At 42.5% G+C, this 23,652-nt stretch overlaps 2 protein-coding genes across 17 annotated transcripts in view; both read left to right on the plus strand.

Moving 5' to 3' along the window:
• LOC132884458 (uncharacterized) overlaps positions 1–12,939 on the plus strand; it is a 42,806-nt gene extending 29,867 nt beyond the window's left edge. Inside the window, exon 2 of the mRNA XM_060918309.1 lies at positions 11,235–12,939. Within this exon, the coding sequence (XP_060774292.1) occupies positions 11,235–12,179 (945 nt within the window). The 3' untranslated portion in view covers positions 12,180–12,939. The remainder of the gene's footprint in view (positions 1–11,234) is intronic.
• A 3,430-nt stretch (positions 12,940–16,369) lies between these two features.
• LOC132885199 (sodium- and chloride-dependent GABA transporter 2-like) overlaps positions 16,370–23,652 on the plus strand; it is a 124,732-nt gene continuing 117,449 nt past the window's right edge. For all 16 annotated transcript variants that reach the window (XR_009654561.1, XR_009654560.1, XR_009654562.1 and 13 more), the window contains exon 1: positions 16,370–16,468. Coding sequence is in view for 11 of the 16 variants with exons in the window: in XM_060919579.1 (XP_060775562.1) it covers positions 16,452–16,468 (17 nt within the window). In the remaining 5 variants the exon portion in view is untranslated. The remainder of the gene's footprint in view (positions 16,469–23,652) is intronic.

A 23,652-nucleotide genomic window follows, 5' to 3' on the forward strand; every position in this document is an offset into this window, starting at 1 on the left:
CACAGAACCGGACCGACCCGTCGGCCTTGGGTACCAAGACCACCAGGCTGCTCCAGTCACTGTGGGACTCCTCGACGATGCCCATTTCGAGCATGGTCTGAAGTTCTTCCCGAACCACCTTCTTTTTGTGTTCGGGTAGCCTGTAAGGGCGGCTACGCACTACCACCCCCGGGGGCGTCTCTATGTGGTGCTCTATGAGGTTAGTGCGACCGGGCAGGGGTGAGAACACATCCGAAAACTTGGTCTGCAACTGGGCGACCTCCGTGAGTTGGGTCGGGGAGAGGTGGTCTCCACAGGGGACCGGAGAGGTACGTGATGCCAATGTCCCTTTTTGAACCTCCGGCCCCAGCTCCGCCTTCTCCGGAACCACCGACACCAACGCCACGGGGACCTCCTCATTCCAGAGTTTAAGCAGATTGAGGTGGTAAATCTGTAGCGCCCCACCCCTGTCCGTTCACCTCACCTCATAGTCGACGTCCCCGACTCGCCGTGTGACCTCAAAGGGTCCTTGCCACTTGGCAATCAATTTGGAGCTCGACGTGGGCAATAGTACAAGTACCTTATCTCCCGGTGTGAACTCTCTAAGGCGCGTACCCTTGTTGTACAGGCCGGCTTGCCATTCCTGGGCCTGCCGCAAATTCTCCTGAGTTAGGTGGGTGAGCGTGTGGAGTTTTGCGCACAGGTCCATAATGTACTGAATTTCGTTCTTACTTTGTGAAGGTCCCTCCTCCCAATTTTCCTGCAGCACGTCCAGGATGCCGCGCGGCTTACGCCCATATAATAATTCGAACGGGGAGAACCCCGTGGCGGCTTGGGGTACCTCTCGCACTGAGAACAGCAAGGGTTCGAGCCACTTATCCCAATTACGTGCGTCCTCACTTACAAATTTCTTAATAATATTTTTGAGGGTGCGGTTGAACCGTTCGACTAAACCGTCCATTTGTGGGTGATACACGCTGGTGCGGATCGGCTTAATCCCCAATAACCCATACAGTTCGCGCAGTGTTCGTGACATAAACGTAGTGCCTTGATCAGTCAGAATCTCTTTCAGGATTCCAACTCGGGAGATGATGCGGAAGAGTGCCTCTGCAATACTGCATGCTGAGATATTGCGCAGAGGCACTGCTTCCGGGTATCGCGTTGCATAGTCCACCAGAACTAATATAAAGCGGTACCCTCGTGCTGACCGATCTAATGGCCCGACGAGATCCATCCCAATTCTCTCAAACGGGGTCTCGATTAACGGTAGAGGGCGCAAAGGCGCTTTTGGAATGGCTGCTGGATTTACTAATTGGCATTCGTGGCATGCCGTACACCACCTACGGACATCGCCGCGAATCCCCGGCCAATAGAATTGGGCCATTATTCGGGCTCGTGTTTTATCCTGCCCCAAGTGTCCAGCCATGGGATTAAAGTGAGCCGCCTGGAATACCAATTCCCGGCGGCTCTTTGGAATTAAAAGCTGCGTGACTCGCTCTTTAGTTTGAGTGTCCTGCGTCACTCGGTATAATCTATCCTTCATAATCGCGAAGTAGGGGAAGGACGGGGTGGCGTTCGGCTGGACCGTTTGACCATCGATTACTCTCACTTGCTCAAACGCATGCCGCAGAGTCTCGTCTCGCGACTGCTCTAATGGGAAATCCGCGAGGGATTCCCCAATAGAGAGGGGAGGAGCCGGCGGCTCCTCACTCTGACGCGGAGATGACGTAGATGGCTCTGTGACAGCTGCTCCCGCCAAAGCGACACCGGGACCTCCCCCTGTAAAATGGCAAGACCCACTCTCTACTAGGTGCGTCATTAAACCCCGAAATCCCGGCCAATCAGTCCCCAAAATTAAAGAGTGGGTAAGGCGAGGATTAACCACAGCCTTCACTATAAATTTTTCCCCTCTGAAAATAATGTGGACCGACACCAAAGGGTAGCGGTGAACATCCCCGTGCACACACAACACCTTCACCCCTTGTGCTCCCCCCAATGACTTGTTTTGAACCAGGCTTTGGCGAATTGAGGTCTGATTACAACCAGAATCCACCAACGCCTGATATGTAGCCCCTTGGATGCTCACCGGTATGCGATACGCTCCGGGCCGATCGACGGCGGCCTCTGGCGCGTCGGGGATCCGAACCACCGTGCCCACTTCCATTGCTGTGCACTGCTGTTGAAGGTGGCACAGCTCCCCGCAGCGCCAGCAAACCGGCCCGGGCTTTCCCTCTGCACCGGTGATCTGGGGCTCACTCACCTGAGGTGGGGGAGAGACAGACACAGAAGGGAGAAACGGGAGGGCACCACGGGTGCGGCGGGCCGGCTGGGGTGGTGCCGGCCCCCGCCTCCGCGGTGGGGGAATGGGGCGAGGACGGGACACAGGAGGAGGGGGAGAGAGAGAGAGAGAGAAGAGGAGAGAAGAGAAGATGCCATCTGCTGTCCTGCCACCGGGACAGCCGCCAGATGATCCTCCGCCAGCTCGACTGCCTGATCCAGCGACGCCGGGCGGTGGCACTGGACCCACTCCGCAGTTCCTGCTGGTAAGCGGGCAATGAACTGTTCCAGTACCACCTGGTCGATGATTCCCTCGGCGTCACGATCGTTGGCCCTCAACCACCGCCAGCAGGCGTCCCGGAGCTGCTGGCTGAACGCGAACGGCCGGCCGACTTCCTCCAATCGCAGCGCGCAGAAGCGCTGGCGCTGTTGTTCCGGTGTGCGCCCCACGCGCTGGAGGACGGCCCGGCGGAGGTCCGCGTAGGCCAGCCGGCGGTCGGCAGGGAGCTGTAGCGCGGCCAGCTGTGCCTCTCCCGTTAGCAGGGGGAGGAGGCGCGCCGCGCACTGCTCCATTGGCCACCCCGAGGCTTCGGCGACCTGTTCAAATAACGTGAGGAATGCCTCGGGGTCGTCCTGCGGGCCCATCTTGGTGACAGTGAGGGGAGACGGGCCCGCAGCCGGAGTGCTGGTGGACCCCGCCGACGCAAGGAGATGCCGGAACGCCTCGCAATCTTCCTGCTGGGCCAGCACCAGGGCTTCGAAGCGCCACTCTTGTTCCTTTTGGAGTGTGACGAGCGCCTGGTGCTGGCTTTGCTGAGCCGTGGCAAGGGAGTGGACCAGGTCGGCGAACGGGGAGGATTCCATGGGGCTGCTGGGTTGGTGCTCCACTTTCCCGGGTTTCGGCACCACTGTGGTATGTTCCCTATGCGTGGGTGGAGCACAGAGGATGGCAGGACAGAAATCAGGTTTACAACTAGGCTTTATTGCCACACTTTTCAGTCTAACAATATCCAGTGACTAATACAGACACACACACACAACCGGCGTCTGGTTTAGGGATGAGCTCCCTCCGCTCTCGCTCTCCCTCCTGATATAGGGTGCGGTCACTGGGAAGACACACAAACACAGGTTAATTGCTCTCAGGTGTAGTGATTCTGCCACTTACCTTCCCTGACTCCGCCCTCCTGTCACAGACCGGCGCTTGACCACGCCCCCGCTGCCACAGTCATGTATTTATTGAGGAAAATGATCCAATATTACATATCTGTGAGTGGCAAAAGTATGTGAACCTCTAGGATTAGCAGTTAATTTGAAGGTGAAATTAGAGTCAGGCATTTTCAGTCAATGGGATGACAATGAGGTGTGAGTGGGCACCCTGTTTTATTTAAAGAACAGGGATCTATCAAAGTCTGATCTTCACAACACGTTTGTGGAAGTGTATCATGGCACGAACAAAGGAGATTTCTGAGGACCTCAGAAAAAGCATTGTTGATGCTCATCAGGCTAGAAAAGGTTACAAAACCATCTCTAAAGAGTTTGGACTCCACCAATCCACAGTCAGACAGATTGTGTACAAATGGAGGAAATTCAAGACCATTGTTACCCTCCCCAGGAGTGGTCGACCAACAAAGATCACTCCAAGAGCAAGGCGTGTAATAGTCAGCGAGGTCACAAAGGACCCCAGGGTAACTTCTAAGCAAGTGAAGGCCTCTCTCACATTGGCTAACATTAATGTTCATGAGTTGACCATCAGGAAAACACTGAACAACAATGGTGTGCATGGCAGGGTTGCAAGGAGAAAACCACTGCTCTCCAAAAAGAACATTGCTGCTCATCTGCAGTTTGCTAAAGATCATGTGGACAAGCCAGAAGGCTATTGGAAAAATGTTTTGTGGCTGGATGAGACCAAAATAGAACTTTTTGGTTTAAATGAGAAGCGTTATGTTTGGAGAAAGGAAAACACTGCATTCCAGCATAAGAACCTTAACCTATCTGTGAAACATGGTGGTGGTAGTATCATGGTTTGGGCCTGTTTTGCTGCATCTGGGCCAGGATGGCTTGCCATCACTGATGGAACAATGAATTCTGAATTATACCAGTGCATTCTAAAGGAAAATGTCAGGACATCTGTCCATGAACTGAATCTCAAGAGAAGGTGGGTCATGCAGCAAGACAATGACCCTAAGCACACAAGTCGTTCTACTAAAGTATGGTTAAAGAAGAATAAAGCTAATGTTTTGGAATGGCCAAGTCAAAGTCCTGACCTTAACCCAATCGAAATGTTGTGGAAGAACCTGAAGCAAGCAGTTCATGTGAGGAAACCCACCAACATCCCAGAGTTGAAGCTGTTCTGTACGGAGGAATGGGCTAAAATTCCTCCAAGCCGGTGTGCAGGACTGATCAACAGTTACCGGAAACATTTAGATGCAGTTATTGCTGCACAAGGGGGTCACACCAGATACTGAAAGCAAAGGTTCACATACTGTACTTTTGCCACTCACAGATATGTAATGTTGGATCATTTTCCTCAGTAAATAAATGACCAAGTATCATATTTTTGTCTCATTTGTTTAACTGGGTTCTCTTTATTTACTTGTAGGACTTGTGTGAAAATCTGATTGTTTTAGGTCCTATTTATGCAGAAATATAGAAAATTCTAAAGGGTTCACAAACTTTCAAGCACCACTGTATATATATATATATATATATATATATATATATATATATATATATATAAACCCCGATTCCAAAAAAGTTGGGACAAAGTGCGAATTGTAAATAAAAACAGAATGCAATGATGTGGAAGTTTCAAAATTCCATATTTGATTCAGAATAGAACATAGATGACATATCAAATGTTTAAACAGAGAAAATGTATCATTTAAAGAGAAAAATTAGGTGATTTTAAATTTCATAACACATCTCAAAAACGTTGGGACAAGGCCATGTTTACCACTGTGAGACATCCCTTTTTCTCTTTACAACAGTCTGTAAATGTCTGGGGACTGAGGAGACAAGTTGCTCAAGTTTAGGGATAGGTGTTAACCCATTCTTGTCTAATGTAGGATTCTAGTTGCTCAACTGTCTTAGGTCTTTGTCGTATCTTCCATTTTATGAGGCGCCAAATGTTTTCTATGGGTGAAAGATCTGGACTGCAGGCTGGCCAGTTCAGTACCTGGACCCTTCTTCTACGTAGCCATGATGCTGTAATTGATGCAGTATGTGGTTTGGCATTGTCATGTTGGAAAATGCAAGGTCTTCCCTGAAAGAGACATCGTCTGGATGGGAGCATATGTTGCTCTAAAACCTGGATATACCTTTCAGCATTGATGGTGGTGTCTTTCCAGATGTGTAAGCTGCCCATGCCACACGCACTAATGCAACCCCATACCATCAGAGATGCAGGCTTCTCAACTGAGCGCTGATAACTTGGGTCGTCCTTCTCCTCTTTAGTCCGAATGACACAGCATCCCTGATTTCCATAAAGAACTTCAAATTTTGATTCGTCTGACCACAGAACAGTTTTCCACTTTGCCACAGTCCATTTTAAATGAGCTTTGGCCCAGAGAAGACATCTGCGCATCTGGATAATGTTTAGATACAGCTTCTTCTTTGAACTATTGAGTTTTAGCTGGCAACCGCAGATGGCACGGTGAATTGTGTTCACAGATAATGTTCTCTGGAAATATTCCTGAGCCCATTTTGTGATTTCCAATACAGAAGCATGCCTGTATGTGATGCAGTGCCGTCTAAGGGCCCGAAGATCACGGGCACCCAGTATGGTTTTCCGGCCTTGACCCTTACGCACAGAGGTTCTTCCAGATTCTCTGAATCTTTTGATGATATTATGCACTGTAGCTGATGATATGTTCAAACTCTTTGCAATTTTACACTGTCGAACTCCTTTCTGATATTGCTCCACTATTTGTTGGCGCAGTATTAGGGGGATTTGTGATCCCCTTCCCATCTTTACTTCTGAGAGTCACTGCCACTCCAAAATGCTTTTTTTATACCCAGTCATGTTAATGACCTATTGCCAATTGACCTAATGAGTTGCAATTTGGTCCTCCAGCTGTTCCTTTTTTGTACCTTTAACTTTTCCAGTCTCTTATTGCCCCTGTCCCAACTTTTTTGAGATGTGTTGCTGTCATGAAATTTCAAAATGTCTCACTTTCAACATTTGATATGTTGTCTATGTTCTATTGTGAATACAATACCAGTTTTTGAGATTTGTAAATTATTGCATTCTGTTTTTATTTACAATTTGTACTTTGTCCCAACTTTTTTGGAATCAGGGTTGTGAGAGATATTTTATATATATATATATATATATATATCATCTCATTATCTCTAGCCGCTTTATCCTTCTACAGGGTCGCAGGCAAGCTGGAGCCTATCCCAGCTGACTATGGGCGAAAGGCGGGGTACACCCTGGACAAGTCGCCAGGTCATCACAGGGCTGACACATAGACACAGACAACCATTCACACTCACATCTACGGTCAATTTAGAGTCACCAGTTAACCTAACCTGCATGTCTTTGGACTGTGGGGGAAACCGGAGCACCCGGAGGAAACCCACGCGGACACGGGGAGAACATGCAAACTCCACACAGAAAGGCCCTCGCCGGCCCCAGGGCTCGAACCCAGGACCTTCTTGCTGTGAGGCGACAGCGCTAACCACTACACCACCGTGCCGCCCATATATATATATATATATATATATATATATATATATATATATATAGCTAGAATTCACAAGAGGAACTTTATTCATCACACATACACTTGTGAAAGTCCTGTCTGCATTTAATCCATCTGAAGCAGTGAACACACATCTAGCCAGAGCAGTGGGTGGCCAGCCCAGTGAGCAGTTGGGGGTTAGGTGTCTCACTCAAGGAAGAAGAAGCCGCCTTTTTTTGTCACATGCGCACTTCAAGCACAGGTGAGATTCATCCTCTGCATTGAACCCATCTGAAGCAGTGAACATACACACCCAGAGCAGTGAGCAGCCATACTACAGCACCCGGGGGTTAGGTACCTTGCTCAAGGACACATCTGCCTAAGGCCACCTCATGCCTTTGAACTGTGGTGGGAAACAAGAGCACCCAGAGGAAACCCACACAGACATGAGGATAACATGCAAACTCCACACAGAAAGGCCCCTGTCAGCCGCTGGGCTCGAGCCCAGAACCTTCTTGCTGCAGGGCAACAGTGCTAACCACTACACCACCGTGCCACACAAACATTTTTGGATGAATTATTTCACTTATTGAATTGCTATACAAGTGAAAAACCTTCATAAAGTGGTAGGTATTCAATTATCATACTGAAACATTTGGTTAATATTTTTCAGTTTGTAATATGCATGTATAAAAGAATAAATGCTACTATTTTAATTCATAAGAAACCTTACGTGCTATCTGAAAAAAAGTATTTTTCTCTTAGTATTTTCATAAAACAAGAATTTTTGTGAATAAGGGCAGTGGATTATGTTAATTTATTGATAAACCACAAATTTGTAAAACTTGCATAATATTTCAAGAAAAAACAATTAGCAATTCAAAATTTGATATCAAATCCTTTAAAGTGATATATTTTCCATTAGATAAGTTCATACCTGTCATGTTCACTTTAGGGGATTTATAATGTTCACATTTGTACAGTCTTTTAACTTTTAATGATCTGTGATAAACAACTCTTCGATATGTCTTCCTTTCAATTATTCTGTTTACTTCTGATATTTCAAAGTTCCCTTTCTTTTTTGTTGGTAACCTTAACAGCGTTTCTACAGACAAAAAAAGTAAAACTTGCATGTCTTCACTTTATTCACAGCATTTCTTCAGGCAATTTCTTTTCCCTGCAATAGACATCCTCCACAGATAGGCCACACAATGCCAAATTCCAATGTCCTCTGTTGCATTTCTGGTGATGATACAATGTCATTGTTTCTACAATGATAGCATACGTCAGGAAAAAGAGCTGTATTCCCAGCGTAGAAAGTTGTATCAACAGGGTGACTGCATCTCATACCATCCGTCACTCCAATATTGTCTGCATGTGACCCATCTTCAAAGATTTGACTTCCACATACAAACAGTTCTTCCTGAACTTGCTTTTCTCTCATCTTGTGTTAGTCTACGATGAGCATATACTGTATGACTCTAGGTTTTCCATACTCAGCACAGTGGACAATATGTCACGTTCGGTCAGCCACTAATAACCCTTTCCCATGCTTGTCATTAGCAGTTGGCTGTGGCTTAAGATGGAGGCTGAGGCGTTCAGAGTCATTTGTCTCTGCTCCATACACCTCCTTGAATGAAAGGTAGCTATTTCCATAAATATCAGAGACTGGGTCTGGCAAAAAGTGCAGCTCTCTGAAAACTAATGAAGGACCACTGTACCTTCAGTAACATATCAATTGCCGATATCAGTGTATCTTTCAGCTGCTCAGAATCGATAGGCTCCTCTTTTAATACTTTTAATATCCTCTATTTTATCAAGAAATCCTTTATGAATACTTGCTGGACAATCAAGTTCTCCTGCGCCGATGTGTGAAATGTCTACTTGCTCAGAGTTCATCACTCATTTCCCTATTACACTTTTGATGTCTTTAACATCTACTAACCACATTTCCAGAAAAGTTGGGAATCTCATCTCTCATCTCATTATCTCTAGCCACTTTATCCTTCTACAGGGTCGCAGGCAAGCTGGAGCCTATCCCAGCTGACTACGGGCGAAAGGCGGGGTACACCCTGGACAAGTCGCCAGGTCATCACAGGGCTGACACATAGACACAGACAACCATTCACACTCACATTCACACCTACGGTCAATTTAGAGTCACCAGTTAACCTAACCTGCATGTCTTTGGACTGTGGGGGAAACCGGAGCACCCGGAGTAAACCCACGCAGACACGGGGAGAACATGCAAACTCCACACAGAAAGGCCCTCGCCGGCCACGGGGCTCGAACCCGGACCTTCTTGCTGTGAGGCGAGAGTGCTAACCACTACACCACCGTGCCGCCCCCCAAATTCTAGTATTAAATGAAATCTAGCACCACAATTATAATACTGGTAATACTGGAATAATCCTTACTGTATACCAACTTTTGCAGCCCCATATTCTTACTATATTCCATGGCAAGTTTATATTTTATCCTTTTGGCTTTCCATGGTCACAGGTCAGTTTTCCATCCACCACTGCCTATAACTTCATGATATTTGAGCAATCCCATAAAACAATTGGAACTGTTTAATATCTTTTAATCGCTTGTTTCCATCTGGAGATGAAATTGAGACCATGGACCTCCGAGTCTTTTTTCCCCCTCAATCATCATTTGTTTTATTTATTTTTATTTATTTATCCTTTATTTAACCAGGGGAGTCATATTGAGACTACTGTCTTTTTCCAAATGGTCCCTGGCCAAGAAAGGCAACACTTTAAAATTTAAGTAAAAAATAGAGAAACCTCATTTACAAAAAGACAAATAAACCAACATCAAACAAAGCTAAAACACACAAACAGCAACAAACACCAATTAATACAGACATAAGAATGCAAAAGCAGAGCACACCATATTACACAAAAACACCACACAAAATCACACATTACACAGCAACATAAAACACCTATGTAACAGAACAAAAATTAAATACAGTAAAGAAAATATAACGCAAGAATATAACATACAACCAAGACATCATACAACAAACAGCATAAGAAACCACAAACAAAAAACAAAAGATCAGAACAGTAAACTACATACAATCACACATAGCTGAAGGCCTCTGATACATACAATTTAAACTCATTCAGTGAGATAAAAGTGCTTAGCTTCAACTGTTTCTGCAGAGCATTCCAGGTTGAAGGAGAATTGTAACGGGAGGCAGTTTTACCAAATTCAGATCGTACAGGAGGTGTAGTAAAAAGAATGCTATAGATAGTTTTCACTGACGTCATGGCATCCCAGGGAACGCCCCCCAGCTACCATCGTGGGGGGCAAACAAAACGGACCATCGCCACTACCGGCTATGCAGGGCTGCCATCCATATCGTACCCTGATATTGTGAACTATTTCGTAAATACTAAAAGCGCCTACACACTTGACGACCTCAAAGCATACAAGTCGCTAGAGTCATACAATTATTTTGTCTGTGGTTGGGTCCGCGAAGTCCGCCATATAAAAACCAGTGAGAGCCGTGTCCTAATTACAGCCAAGGTATGTAAACATTGGAATTTTAGAGCTCTCAACACTGCATATAAATATATGTGTGTGTATAATATCGAGTTGATTTAAGACAAATTTTACATCCATTAGTGGTATTACAGTACCATGTCAGTATAAACTTTGTAATATAATTAACTGGTATGTAGGCTTGTTACATTTTGTGTTTGTTATGATAAATATGACAATTTATAGGCCAGTAATAATCATATGTTTGCAGCCTTGTACCAAATGTTTTTATAAATTTAAATTTATATCATAATACATGAATATGTATATATCAAATATTCTACATAATTATAATCTAGGTGGCACGGTGGTGTAGTGGTTAGCGCTGTCGCCTCACAGCAAGAAGGTCCTGGGTTCGAGCCCCGGGGCCGGCGAGGGCCTTTCTGTGTGGAGTTTGTGTGTTCTCCCCGTGTCCATGTGGGTTTCCTCCGGGTGCTCTGGTTTCCCCCACAGTCCAAAGACATGCAGGTTAGGTTAACTGGTGACTCTAAATTGACCGTGAGTGTGAATGGTTGTCTGTGTCTATGTGTCAGCCCTGTGATGACCTGGCGACTTGTCCAGGGTGTACCCCGCCTTTCGCCCGTAGTCAGCTGGGATAGGCTCCAGCTTGCCTGCGACCCTGTAGAAGGATAAAGCGGCTAGAGATAATGAGATGAGATTATAATCTAAATATAAGCCCCTAATTTTTTGGTGTGAAAATGTGAATGACAGCTTACACATTGTATTTTTCACATTTTGCAGGTAAAACATTCCCAGCGATTGAGTGACCCACCCTTATTACCATGGGCAATTGTGCAAGAGGATGGGGTCATCCTTGCAGGACACTGCACATGCATGGCCGGTTTGGGTGAGGTGTGCAGTCATGTTGGGGCACTCATTTTTGCAGTTGATGCTGCAGTGCAGGTCCGAAATTCCCAAACCGTGACACAGGTGCCTGCTTACTGGCTTCTTCCAAGTAGTCTGTCGAAGGTGGAGTATAGTGAAATTCAAAACATTGACTTCCAGTCTCACCAATCATTGAAGAGGAAGCTGGACAACACACTATCATATAGAACACCTCAAACGCCTTCAACTGACCAAGGATCACAGAAACTTCCAGAAATCCTACAACCCACTAGTGAAGAATCTGCAGTGTTTTTAGAAAAACTCTTTGCAACAAAAGACAATGCTGTGCTTTTGTCAGTCATGCCAAGTTATTCAGAACATTTTGTCCCATCATCACTTGGAGAAACATTCCCAAATATTCTGACAGAACTTTATAATGAAGAGTATGCTGGAGCATCAAAAGAGGAATTAATTGAACATTGTATGAACAAATTTGAAACAATAAATGTGTCTGAAAGTCAATGTATTAATGTAGAATTAGAAATGAAGGATCAGTCCTGTAGTAAATTGTGGTTTAGGTTTAGGGCTGGGAGAATCACAGCATCTCGTATGAAAGCGGTGTGTTCAACTAATGTTGAAAATCCTTCCAAGAGTCTGATCAAGGCTATCTATTATCCAAATTCTGTATCTTTTGCCACAAAAGCAACAAAATGGGGTTGTGAACATGAAAAAATTGCACTTGATGCTTTCTGTGAAGTTGTGAATAATTCTCATGAGAATTTCAAATGCGAGAAAAGTGAGCTAATGCTGAATCCGAAATATCCATATGGGTGCAACTCCAGATGCTGTTATATCATGTAACTGCTATGGAAATGGATAGTAGAGGTCAAATGTCCTTATTGTTATAAGGAGTCATCATTTACAGATATTCTTGAAGAAAAGTCCTGTTTGGAACAAAGTAATAGTTCACTGATGCTCAAAAAGTTTCACCAATATTATTACCAAGTTCAAACTCAAATATTTGTTAGCAACAAAGAATTTGGTTATTTTGTTGTTTGGACAGGGAAAGACATGCATGTTGAAAGACTTGAACCAGATGAAGATTTGTGGAACAATATCATTGAAAAATCCAAGAAATTCTTTGTGCAGGTATTACTGCCTGAGCTTGTTGGCAAATTTTATTCCAGACCCCAGCCTTGTAAAGTAAACATTCCCCAAGATCAGAACACATGTAACATTTTGAGAGATTTTAATGCTCATGCATTTGGTTCATTGTCTGCCTCAAAACAAATTGATTTTGTTCAACAGCCAAATGTGTCTTAAATAATCTGTTATTGTAAACAGCCGTACCAGCCAACAGGTGATCGAATAGTATCTTGCAGAAATGAAACTGTGTGTATGGTTCATTCCATGTGAAATGCATGAATTATAAGCGCGTGCCAAGTATTAAAACTGCCTGGTATTGTCCTGACTGTAGAAAACTTCCCCAGTTCAAGAAAACTAAAGGTGTGAAAAATTCCACAAAATGAACCCTGCAAGATTGTATCTATGAAATGTAATATCTTTATTCAAACCATCTGACACTTTGCACTGCATATATGTGCATCAGAAATGACCCAATATTGTTAACATTAATATATTCTAACATTTTGTACCTGTAAAATAAATGAACATCTTCAGTCTGTTACTTGCTGTGTTTTTTTCCTTTTAATTGAAAGGCACAACAGAACCACATAAATTTCCTAGACAACAACAGACTGTAACAATCTGGTCAATAGTTGGGATTTCATTTTCTGATGTCAACAAATAATCAATAGGTACCATACCAGACAATATGGTGTACTTATTTCTCACTAACCCTATTACTCGCTCGACATGTATGCGAACATGAGAAATATTCCTTGTGTTTTCAACATCAAGTGCAGACAGTTGGGATCTACCCTTTGTGAAGGCAGGAATTTTAACCTGTGCACACTTTAGCCCGACACTGTCTGCAATGTCAAAACCCCTGTCTGCCAAAATTAGATCCCCAGGCAACAATTTCTCTAAAATTCCACCATTTTCAGTAATATGCTTGTCACTTGCACGCCCACTCCAGCCCTTTGACAAAAATGACACTGAACCCTGTGGTGTTACCCCAATGAGATATTTCACGGTGTTGTGGTGTTTATATGAAGACCAGGTTTTTGCTCTTGCTGACAAATTTGATGGTCGTTCGATAAATATCTCAAAACAATCTATAATGACACAGACTTTTACACCAAAATGTTTTCTAAACTCCATTGGCATAGATAACTGCAAATGTTCTCTCTCTGGCCAGTAAATAAAGGATTTCAATCTTTCATACATTACATGAATCACAGTGACAAAAGTCCTAGAAACAGCTGCTTGTGAAACACCAAACCTGTAACCCAAGTCTTGCACAGGAAAGTTGTGTCTTAATTTCATTAGAACCAGTAACATTTTTTGAAATTTACTTAGTGTTGATCTGGAGCTCTCTGGAATAAAAGGAGAAATAAATTCAAACAAAACAAGCAAAGTCTGAAAACTTGGAAGTCCTGTGTAATAGTTCACTTTGACGTTATTGTCACGGAAAGAGTCCAGTGTTATTTTTGAATCGTCAACCATGGATTTCAGTTCTAAATTTTCGCTGAGCAGTCTTTGACACTCTGTTGCAGTTTTCTGGCAAATGTCAAGATTACATATGGAGGCTGAGGTGTCTTTTGTGCTTTCTGTACCCACATCCACTGTTTCTTCCTTGCATGTACTTGGTGTGGACTCGGCAAAGTGTTGAGGCTCTTCTACGAATGAAGCCAACTGTAGAAGTGCACCAGCTGCTTCAAACTGCTCCTTCTTTGCTTTCCTGGCTTTAGCCCTCTCATACCTGGTGACCTTTTTCATGGTTGCTTTTGGATCTGGACTAACACTTTCTGCAGCCAGTTTTCGTGAAGGTGCCCAATCAGGGTTGGTTGTGTCATACAAGTCACTCGATGTTCCTGAAAAATAAATAAATTGGTGTTAAAAAAACAAAAGCAAAAAAAACAAAAAAAGACAATTTGCTAATCATGAGACATACTGATCTGAGCCTGTTTTTTTAATTATCAATCACTTGGCACACTCGTGTATTTTACTTACTGAAACTGTCTTACTACTATTATGAATACTGTGCAATATTACTTTGCATCTGGTGGCTGAGTAGAAGGCCCATATTTCTCTATGGTTTAATATGATTTAGCCTAACCAAACTCCAAAGCCTGAAACTGACTTCATCAAACTTTAAAGGCTGTCTGATATATACAACTTTATATATTCTAGCATTAAATAGACTGTTGAATGTTATGCAACTGTAATAAGTTGATTAAACACAAATCAAATCATATAGAATAGACCTAAAATGTTTTTCAAAAATGACCCTTGCGTGAGCGATATTAGTGTACATTACAATGTAAACGGACACTCAGCGGTTCCAGTTAGGCATTCTCTAGAGATTGTTTACACGATGTTTTGGTTTCCAAAAACAAACTTAAACACAATTGATTGTTTATTTAAACAACTTACCACTTATAAAATGATTGGAGCAGACTCTGCCATGTTTGGAAGGCTGAAAATCCTTGCGGTTGATTCCCGCAAGCCATAGATTCCTCCTTTGTATGCTGAGTTTCTTTGTCTGCTCGCCTTCGTGCTCCCGTACAGTGGGAATTACATAAAAGCTCTGCTTGACTTCATCATTTGACCTATTACGACAGCCGTGAATACAACAGGTGTGACCATTGCTAGCTTTAAATAGTAGTAATGTAACTATAAATGTAAATAATATATAAATGAATTGGTTAGCGCTGTCGCCTCACAGCAAGAAGGTCCGGGTTCGAACCCCGTGGCCGGCAAGGGCCTTTCTGTGTGGAGTTTGTATGTTCTCCCTGTGTCCACGTGGGTTTCCTCCGGGTGCTCCGGTTTCCCCCACGGTCCAAAGACATGCAGGTTAGGTTAACTGGTGACTCTAAATTGACCGTAGGTGTGAATGTGAGTGTGAATGGTTGTCTGTGTCTATGTGTCAGCCCTGTGATGACCTGGCGACTTGTCCAGGGTGTACCCCGCCTTTCGCCCGTAGTCAGCTGGGATAGGCTCCAGCTTGCCTGCGACCCTGTAGAAGGATAAAGCGGCTAGAGATAACGAGATGAGATGAGATATAAATGAATGTAACTCACGCGTTACAATGTGTGCTCAGTGACCCGTACGGTAAGCTAGCCCCGCAAGATGGCCGCCACCAGGGAATCCCCGACTCTGTGACATCATGTGAAAACTATCTATTGCTAGACCTCAGATTGTACCTATTGTTTTCTATTTGAGAGAAGACTGATAAATAAGAGGGCAACAATCCTATCACTGCCTTATAAATGAAAATAAGCCAGTGATGCTGTCTACAAACAGAGTGGAGGCCAACCTGATAAACTGTATAAACTACAGTGGTGTGTAGAATACTCAGCCTTTATGGGAAAGCGCAAGGCAGAATGATAAACAGAGTCCAGTGAGCGTAATACAGACTTTGCTGCACGCACATAAAGAATGTCTCCATAATCCACAACAGACAAAAAGGTAGCAGCCACAAATTCCTTCCTTACTTTTAAATTAAAACAAGCCCTATTTCTATAATAAAAACTTAACCCTTAACTTCTTTACCAAGTTCTCTACATGGAGTTTAAATGAGAGCTTTTCATCCAGTAAAAAAACCAGGTATTTATAATATGCTACTTTTTCAATTTCCTGACCAATGTGTTCAACAATGGTCAAGAAACAAATATGAATACAAAGTACTGCAAAATCCAGTTTTGCAGTCAAATATATACGAGAGATTAACAAAGAAGGCAGATACATGACAAACATGCCTAAAATAATAACCATCAACCGTAGGAACTTGAGGTCTGAGGGCAAGACCACGTCCTTAAAATAAGCCCCACCTCATCTCATCTCCTCTAGCCGCTTTATCCTGTTCTACAGGGTCGCAGGCAAGCTAGAGCCTATCCCAGCTGACTACGGGCGAAAGGTAAGCCCCGCCTCATCCTTCTTCAAATAGTCACATGTGTTGTGCCATTCTTCCAAACGTGAAGACGATAGAGCAGAAAGAGCTGGTCTCGGATGTTGTCTGGGAAGCTGTAAGTCCAGCCTTTATACATTTAGGGGTCGTTTAAAAGTGAATTGTAGCCTATTGTAGTGTGTTCCTGTATCCATAATATCTAGGCTAAAGGGCACAAGGAAGGCAGAGTTACTCATTGTATTTCCTCCTGTGTTTTATAGTTCCTCTGTCAAACAAACTGATAGATTATACAAATATGTTGTTAAAAGTCACATAGGTGTATTTCGAGTGAATTGTTTGTAAACTCGACATTATATTTAGTTGTGGTTCGAACTATTGAACGTCCTTCTTGCACGAACTGTACAGAGACAAAGCAAAATGTTTCCCATCTGATCATAAATAAGCCTCGAAAGCGTTATCATTTCAGCGCCTTGGCAGCTAGTTTAATGGTTACACTGTAAAAAAAAAAAAAAGATTTGTTGTTTTAACTTAAAGTTAGTGCAAGGGCTGCCTTAAAATTGAGTTCACTGAAATTAATATAGTAAGTTCACAACAATTTAACTTACTATGTGAATTTCAGTGAACTCAATTTTAAGGCAGCCTGGGCACTAACTAAGTTAAAACAACAAATCATTTTTTACAGTGAGTGATGGGCTAATATGAGGTGTTTAATGAAATACGTCAGAAATGATAAACCTTACATAAAGCTATTGACCACGAGTCACCAAAACAAGTTTATTTTCTTTATTTACAAATCAAAGTGTGGATTTGTATGTTAAAGAGAGAGAATGTTTAACTATCTGCAACCGTGATAGTTAAACATTTCTATAAAAACGATAATTTCTGTTGTCATAACTTGCACATGGGCACTATGATGGATGCTCCACATTATCCAAGTCTTATAGACGGATTAAAAAAAAGTTATAGTTATGTAACTATCTAGTATACTATATGGTTATATGTAACTATATAAGTTATATAGTTACATAACCTCAACCATTAAACCCATTGACCGGTGAAGTGAAGAACATTTGAGTATGGTTAACCTCTTACACACACATCTTGTTCTCACATGTTCATGTTATGACTCTTCTTCACCTTCATCCTGTGACCTATTTTTGCACATTCCGGGACATATTGTACAGCTTGGACTTCAACACTCCATGCATATACCCCTTAAATATGTCCAATTTTCAAATTTGTATATTTTAGATTCTTCCTATTTTTTTTATTTATATTACTACTTTTTTTTTCTTTATTCTTCTATCTTAACTGTTCAAGCACCAATCACCAAAGCAAATTCCTTGTATGTGAGAACATGTTTGGCAATAAATTCGATAATGATTCTGAAACTTGATTCTGATTGTTACAATGGCACCTGTCAAGGGGTGGGATATATTGGACAGTAGTCAGTTCTCAAAGTTGTGTTGGAAGCAGGAAAAATACCCTTGTCCTACCACTGTCTGAATCCAACATTATGGATTCCTGGTTTAAATTTGGGATCCAGGGCAGGCCAAATTAATAATTTGATGTCTCTCTTCATATTGTATTCTTTTACCATCTTTTCCCAAATATCCAGTGTCTGTTTATAATTTCATTATTGCTTTCTTGATAGCAGAGCTCCATACTTAAGAAAATATGGTAACCCATCGAGTTAATTTTTGGACACACAGGGATCCCAGCCGTATGCGTCCGTCCGTCCATGCCCCTCGCGATTCTGATTGGCTGTTTGATTTTGGCCGGAACTAGAAGCGCGAGTGCACCTACATAACTTTTATTTTTGTCTCCAAATAATTTCATATTTATCGGGTTTTTCCACCGAGAACAACTCAAGCAGCACAACAAAATAATAATCATTTTTACAAACTTTAATACAAACTTTTTAAAAAGATGTCAGAACAAGTTAATCAAGGAGAGAAAGATGAAGTCAAAACCGGGAAGAGAGAGAGTTTTGACAGAGGAAGAAAAGGAAAGACGACATGAAAGACGAAGAAATCTTTCACAAGAAAAGCGACAAGTTGAAAGAGAAAGAAAACGTGTAAAAAATTAATTAATAGAAATGATGAGTTGTAGGCATTTAATTCTAAATAGTGATGTTGATTTATGAAATCACTGTGAAATCCTTCGGGATCTGACAAGTTGACCCGAATCCAGTCATGAATCGTGTATCTTTTGTTTTCAAAACATTTTGGTATAAATCCCTAAAGCACATTGTAGTTTATAGTAATAAAAAGAATAATATACATGCGAGTTTGGAGAAATTTATCTTCTTGTGATGAAATTGAAACACATCAAAGTACATCATCTGTTGCATGTTTGTTTTAATTTGAATGGAAGCTCCACTATTAGGTAGTACCTAATTAGTGTGCTTGAGAGAGCACACTATTGTTCTTAAGTTTTATTTTTATTATTTGTTTTCACCTCGTTTTTTGGATCCACTACTCCTCCTAGGGCTTTTGAGATGGACACCGTTCCAACGCTGAAACGTAGGGCCCGATCTGGAATGGTGTGCTTGTTCAAATGGTTGCGCTACCCCTTGTCGTTCATCCGGTATTCCCGTTTTTCAGTAAAATTCCGTGCCATTGAAATGAATGGGAGTGATGATGTCATAAGGAGCTCCCCCACTCTAGACGTTAGAGCGCGCGCAGCAGCAAAAAAACAAATTAAAACTGTGACTTTTACAGCCAAAATCCATGTTTTAAACCCAGTAAAACCTCTGAATTAAATTGAAAAACATATAAAAGGGTGGAGAGGAGATTTCACTGCCCGAAGCGCAGTGAGATCTCCCTTCAAAATGCTGTGAAAGAATTTTTTGTTACATAATGTACTCAGGCTGCCAGTCAGTGTGTGACACACACACACACACACACACACACACACCCTATGCCCCTGATTTATATGAGAAATTTGGTATTCATTGGTGTGTTTAAATTTAGACAATACAAACTAATGTAAACAATTGGCTTCAACTCGCATAAATATGAATTGGAAATGTTTAGTTCACTTTAGCTTATGCAAACGCACAACTCTACTAGACATACTGAACATTTTTCTAGACATACTGAAGAAAAGTTTGGTGTTCCACAAGGTTCTGTCTTGGGTCCACTGCTTTTTTCTTTATATATGTTACCTCTGAGTGATATTATTCATAAACATGGTATTAGTTTCCACTGTTATGCTGATGACACACAGTTGTATGTTTCTGGAAAACCAGATGAGACACCAGCTTAATAGAATTGAGGAATGTGTCAAGGACATTAGACATTGGATGCTTATTAACTTCTTTCTGCTTAACTCTGACAAGACAGAGGTACAGTGGTACTTGAAAGTTTGTGAACCCTTTAGAATTTTCTATATTTCTGCATAAATATGACCTAAAACATCATCGGATTTTCACACAAGTCCTAAAGATAGATAAAGAGAACCCAGTTAATCAAATGAGACAAAAATATTATACTTGGTCATTTATTTATTGAGGAAAATGATCCAATATTACATATCTGTGAGTGGCAAAAGTATGTGAACCTCTAGGATTAGCAGTTAATTTGAAGGTGAAATTAGAGTCGGGTGTTTTCAATCAATGGGATGACAATCAGGTGTGAGTGGGCACCCTGTTTTATTTAAAGAACAAGGATCTATCAAAGTCTGATATTCACAACAGATGTTTGTGGAAGTGTATCATGGCACGAACAGAGGAGATTTCTGTGGACCTCAGAAAAAGTGTTGCTGATGCTCATCAGGCTGGAAAACATTACAGAACCATCTCTAAAGAGTTTGGACTCCACCAATCCACAGACAGACTGTGTACAAATGGAGGAAATTCAAGACCATTGTTACCCTCCCCAGGAGTGGGCGACCAACAAAGATCACTCCAAGAGCAAGGCGTGCAATAGTCGGCGAGGTCACAAAGGACCCCGGGGTAACTTCTATGCAACTGAAGGCCTCTATCACATTGGCTAATGTTCATGAGTCCACCATCAGGAAAACACTGAACAACAATGGTGTGCATGGCAGGGCTGCAAGGAGAAAGCCACTGCTCTCCAAAAAGAACATTGCTGCTTGTCTACACAGTCTGCTAAAGATCATGTGGACAAGCCAGAAGGCTATTGGACAAATGTTTTGTGGACGGATGAGACCAAAATAGAACTTTTTGGTTTAAATGAGAAGCGTTATGTTTGGAGAAAGGAAAACACTGCATTCCAGCATAAGAACCTTATCCCATCTGTGAAACATGGTGGTGGTAGTATCATAGTTTGGGCCTGTTTTGCTGCATCTGGGCCAGGATGGCTTGCCATCATTGATGGAACAATGAATTCTGAATTATACCAGCGAATTCTAAAGGAAAATGTCAGGACATCTGTCCATGAACTGAATCTCAAGAGAAGGTGGGCCATGCAGCAAGACAACGGCCCTAAGCACACAAGTCGTTCTACCAAAGAATGGTTAAAGAAGAAGAAGAAAGTTAATGTTTTGGAATGGCCAAGTCAAAGTCCTGACCTTAATCCAATCAAAATGTTGTGGAAGGACCTGAAGTGAGTAGTTCATGTGAGGAAACCCACCAACATCCCAGAGTTGAAGCTGTTCTGTATGGAGGAATGGGCTAAAATTCCTCCAAACCGGTGTGCAGGACTGATCAACAGTTACCGCAAACATTTAGTTACAGTTATTGCTGCACAAGGGGGTCACACCAGATACTGAAAGCAAAGGTTCACATACTTTTGCCACTCACAGATATGTAATATTGGATCATTTTCCTCAAATAAATGAGCAAGTGTAATATTTCTGTCTCATTTGTTTAACTGGGTTCTCTTTATCTACTTTTAGGACTTGTGTGAAAATCTGATGACGTTTTAGATCATATTTATGCAGAAATATAGAAAATTCTAAAGGGTTCACAAACTTTCAAGCACCACTGTACTTGTACTAGGACCACATGCACCTAGAAGTAAGTTTTCTGATTACATAGTAACTCTGGATGGCCTTTCTGTTTCTTCACGTGCAGCAGTAAAAGACCTCGGGGTGATTATTGACCCCAGTCTTTCATTCGAAACTCACATCGATAACATTACCCGGATAACTTTCTTTCATCTCAGAAATATTGCTAAGATAAATTTAATGTCCCTACATGACACAGAAAAACTAGTTCATGCTTTTGTTATCTCCAGGTTGGATTATTGTAATGCCTTACTGTCTGGATGTTCCAATAAGTGCATAAACAAGCTCCATCCATTATCTCTAGCCGCTTTATCCTGTTCTACAGGGTTGCAGGCAAGCTGGAGCCTATCCCAGCTGACCATGGGCGAGAGGCGGGGTACACCCTGGACAAGTCGCCAGGTCAACCAACCATTCACACTTGCGGTCAATTTAGAGCCACCAATTATCCTAACCTGCATGTCTTTGGACTGCGGGGGAAACCAGAGCACCTGGAGGAATCCCCCGCAGACACAGGGAGAACATGCAAACTCCACACAGAAAGGCCCTCGCTGGCCGCTGGACTTGAACCCAGGACCTTCTTGCTGTGAGGCGACAGTGCTAACCACTACATAGAGCTGGACGATATGGCCTAAAAAAAAATTCTTTGATTTTTTTTTTTTCACAAAAAACCCCGATTTTTCAATTTTAATCTCCCCCCCCCACTAAAAATCAAACTACAGATGACAAAGAAATGGTTCAAAACAAGTTTTACCTTTATTTTGTTTTCACTTAAATTTCCCCTTTGTGATTAAAGTGCAGCCAGAAACCAAAAAGAAGCCAAAAAACAAGCTTGTAGATGAGATGGCAGACCATGCTATTGTAAACAGTGAGAACATACAGTAACTTTTTTAGAAAGCTTTCTCCAACATAGGTTAGTTTCAAACTGGCACTGACACAATGCACCCTCAAACTTAAAAAAAAAAAAAAGCCCCCTCGAAAAAAATTTTTTTTTATATATGGGAGGTCCGTATCGTGAAATACCGTGACTAAGGTCTTGAAAGTACTGACCGAGGCCCTCTGGGCCGAGGTCAGTATTCAAGGCCGAGGTCACGGTATTTCACCATATGGACCGACCTTAACCTGGTAAATAATATTTTATTTTTTTCTTTGCCAAATTCTAACAGAAAATGAGAGCTCTCGAAAGGGAAAACCGAGCCGAGGCAAGCCGCCATTTTGAATCCTCATTCACAGCTGTAATGTAAATGGCTTCCTCCTTGGTATACAAGTGCACTTCCATGGCAGGAAAAAAACCTACATTTTGTTGCCTATGTAGTCCCCTATTTATACAAATAGGAGTCATTCAGGATTCAGCCACGTTTTTGCTCGGCGTGAGCAACAGTTAGAGGTTTTTAGCTTTCTCCTGAAATGTTTTCTTTTATTTCTTCTTCCTCAGGGTAGTAAAACTCGCTTTCACTGTAAGGACTGTCATTATCGCTATCCATGCTGTAAAATTAATGCTATTCTCCTGAGAAATGCTGGCAAAAATTTATAAGATTTCTGATAATCTTATAAATAAATCTTGTGAAAAAAAAAGTTTGTTGTGAACGAGCGAGTCGCCAGAGGTCCGTAACCAGGGTCTGTACCGTAGGATACAGACCTGCTCGCCAGCCAATCAGAGCGCAGGATTTGGACCACGAAAAAAATAAAAATAAATAAAATTGTCCTTTTCGATAAAACTGACAAAATGGGGAAAAATTCCTGACTTTTCCACCGTATGTATGGGCACCATGTCTTTTGCAATAAACATCGCGATAGCATCTGTGATTGCCTTCCACCGTGCCCCATTCTTATCATCAGGCACACAGTTCGAAAATGTGTCCGGGACGGTTGCTTGCTTTATTGTGGATGGTGCACTCGTGCTGCGGCTGTTTTCATTCTGCTGGGAGCAGCACTTCTCCCGCTCCGCTGCATGCTTCTGTTTAAGGTGTTGGAATAAATTCATCATGCTGCTTCCTTTGGAAGGAGCCAGTTGTGTTTTTTTTTTTTTTTTTTTTTTTTTTAAGATTTTTTGGGGGGGCTTTTTCCACCTTTATTGGATAGGACAGTGTAGAGACAGGAAATGAGCAGGAGAGAGACAGGGAGGGATCAGGAAATGACCTCAGGTCGGAATCGAATCTGGGTCCCCGGATTTATGGTATGGCGCCTTATCTACCTGAGCCACGACTCCCCTGAAGCAACCGTTTTCAAACACACCTGACAACGAGGACTTGTTTGGTCTGCGTCCAACGCCGCAAAACCGAACCAATTCCAGATCAAGGGGGAAGTTGCTCCTTTCTTGGGCATAAGTTG

This window comes from Neoarius graeffei, chromosome 4 (assembly GCF_027579695.1).
Source record: "Neoarius graeffei isolate fNeoGra1 chromosome 4, fNeoGra1.pri, whole genome shotgun sequence".
Classification (NCBI taxonomy): domain Eukaryota; kingdom Metazoa; phylum Chordata; class Actinopteri; order Siluriformes; family Ariidae; genus Neoarius; species Neoarius graeffei.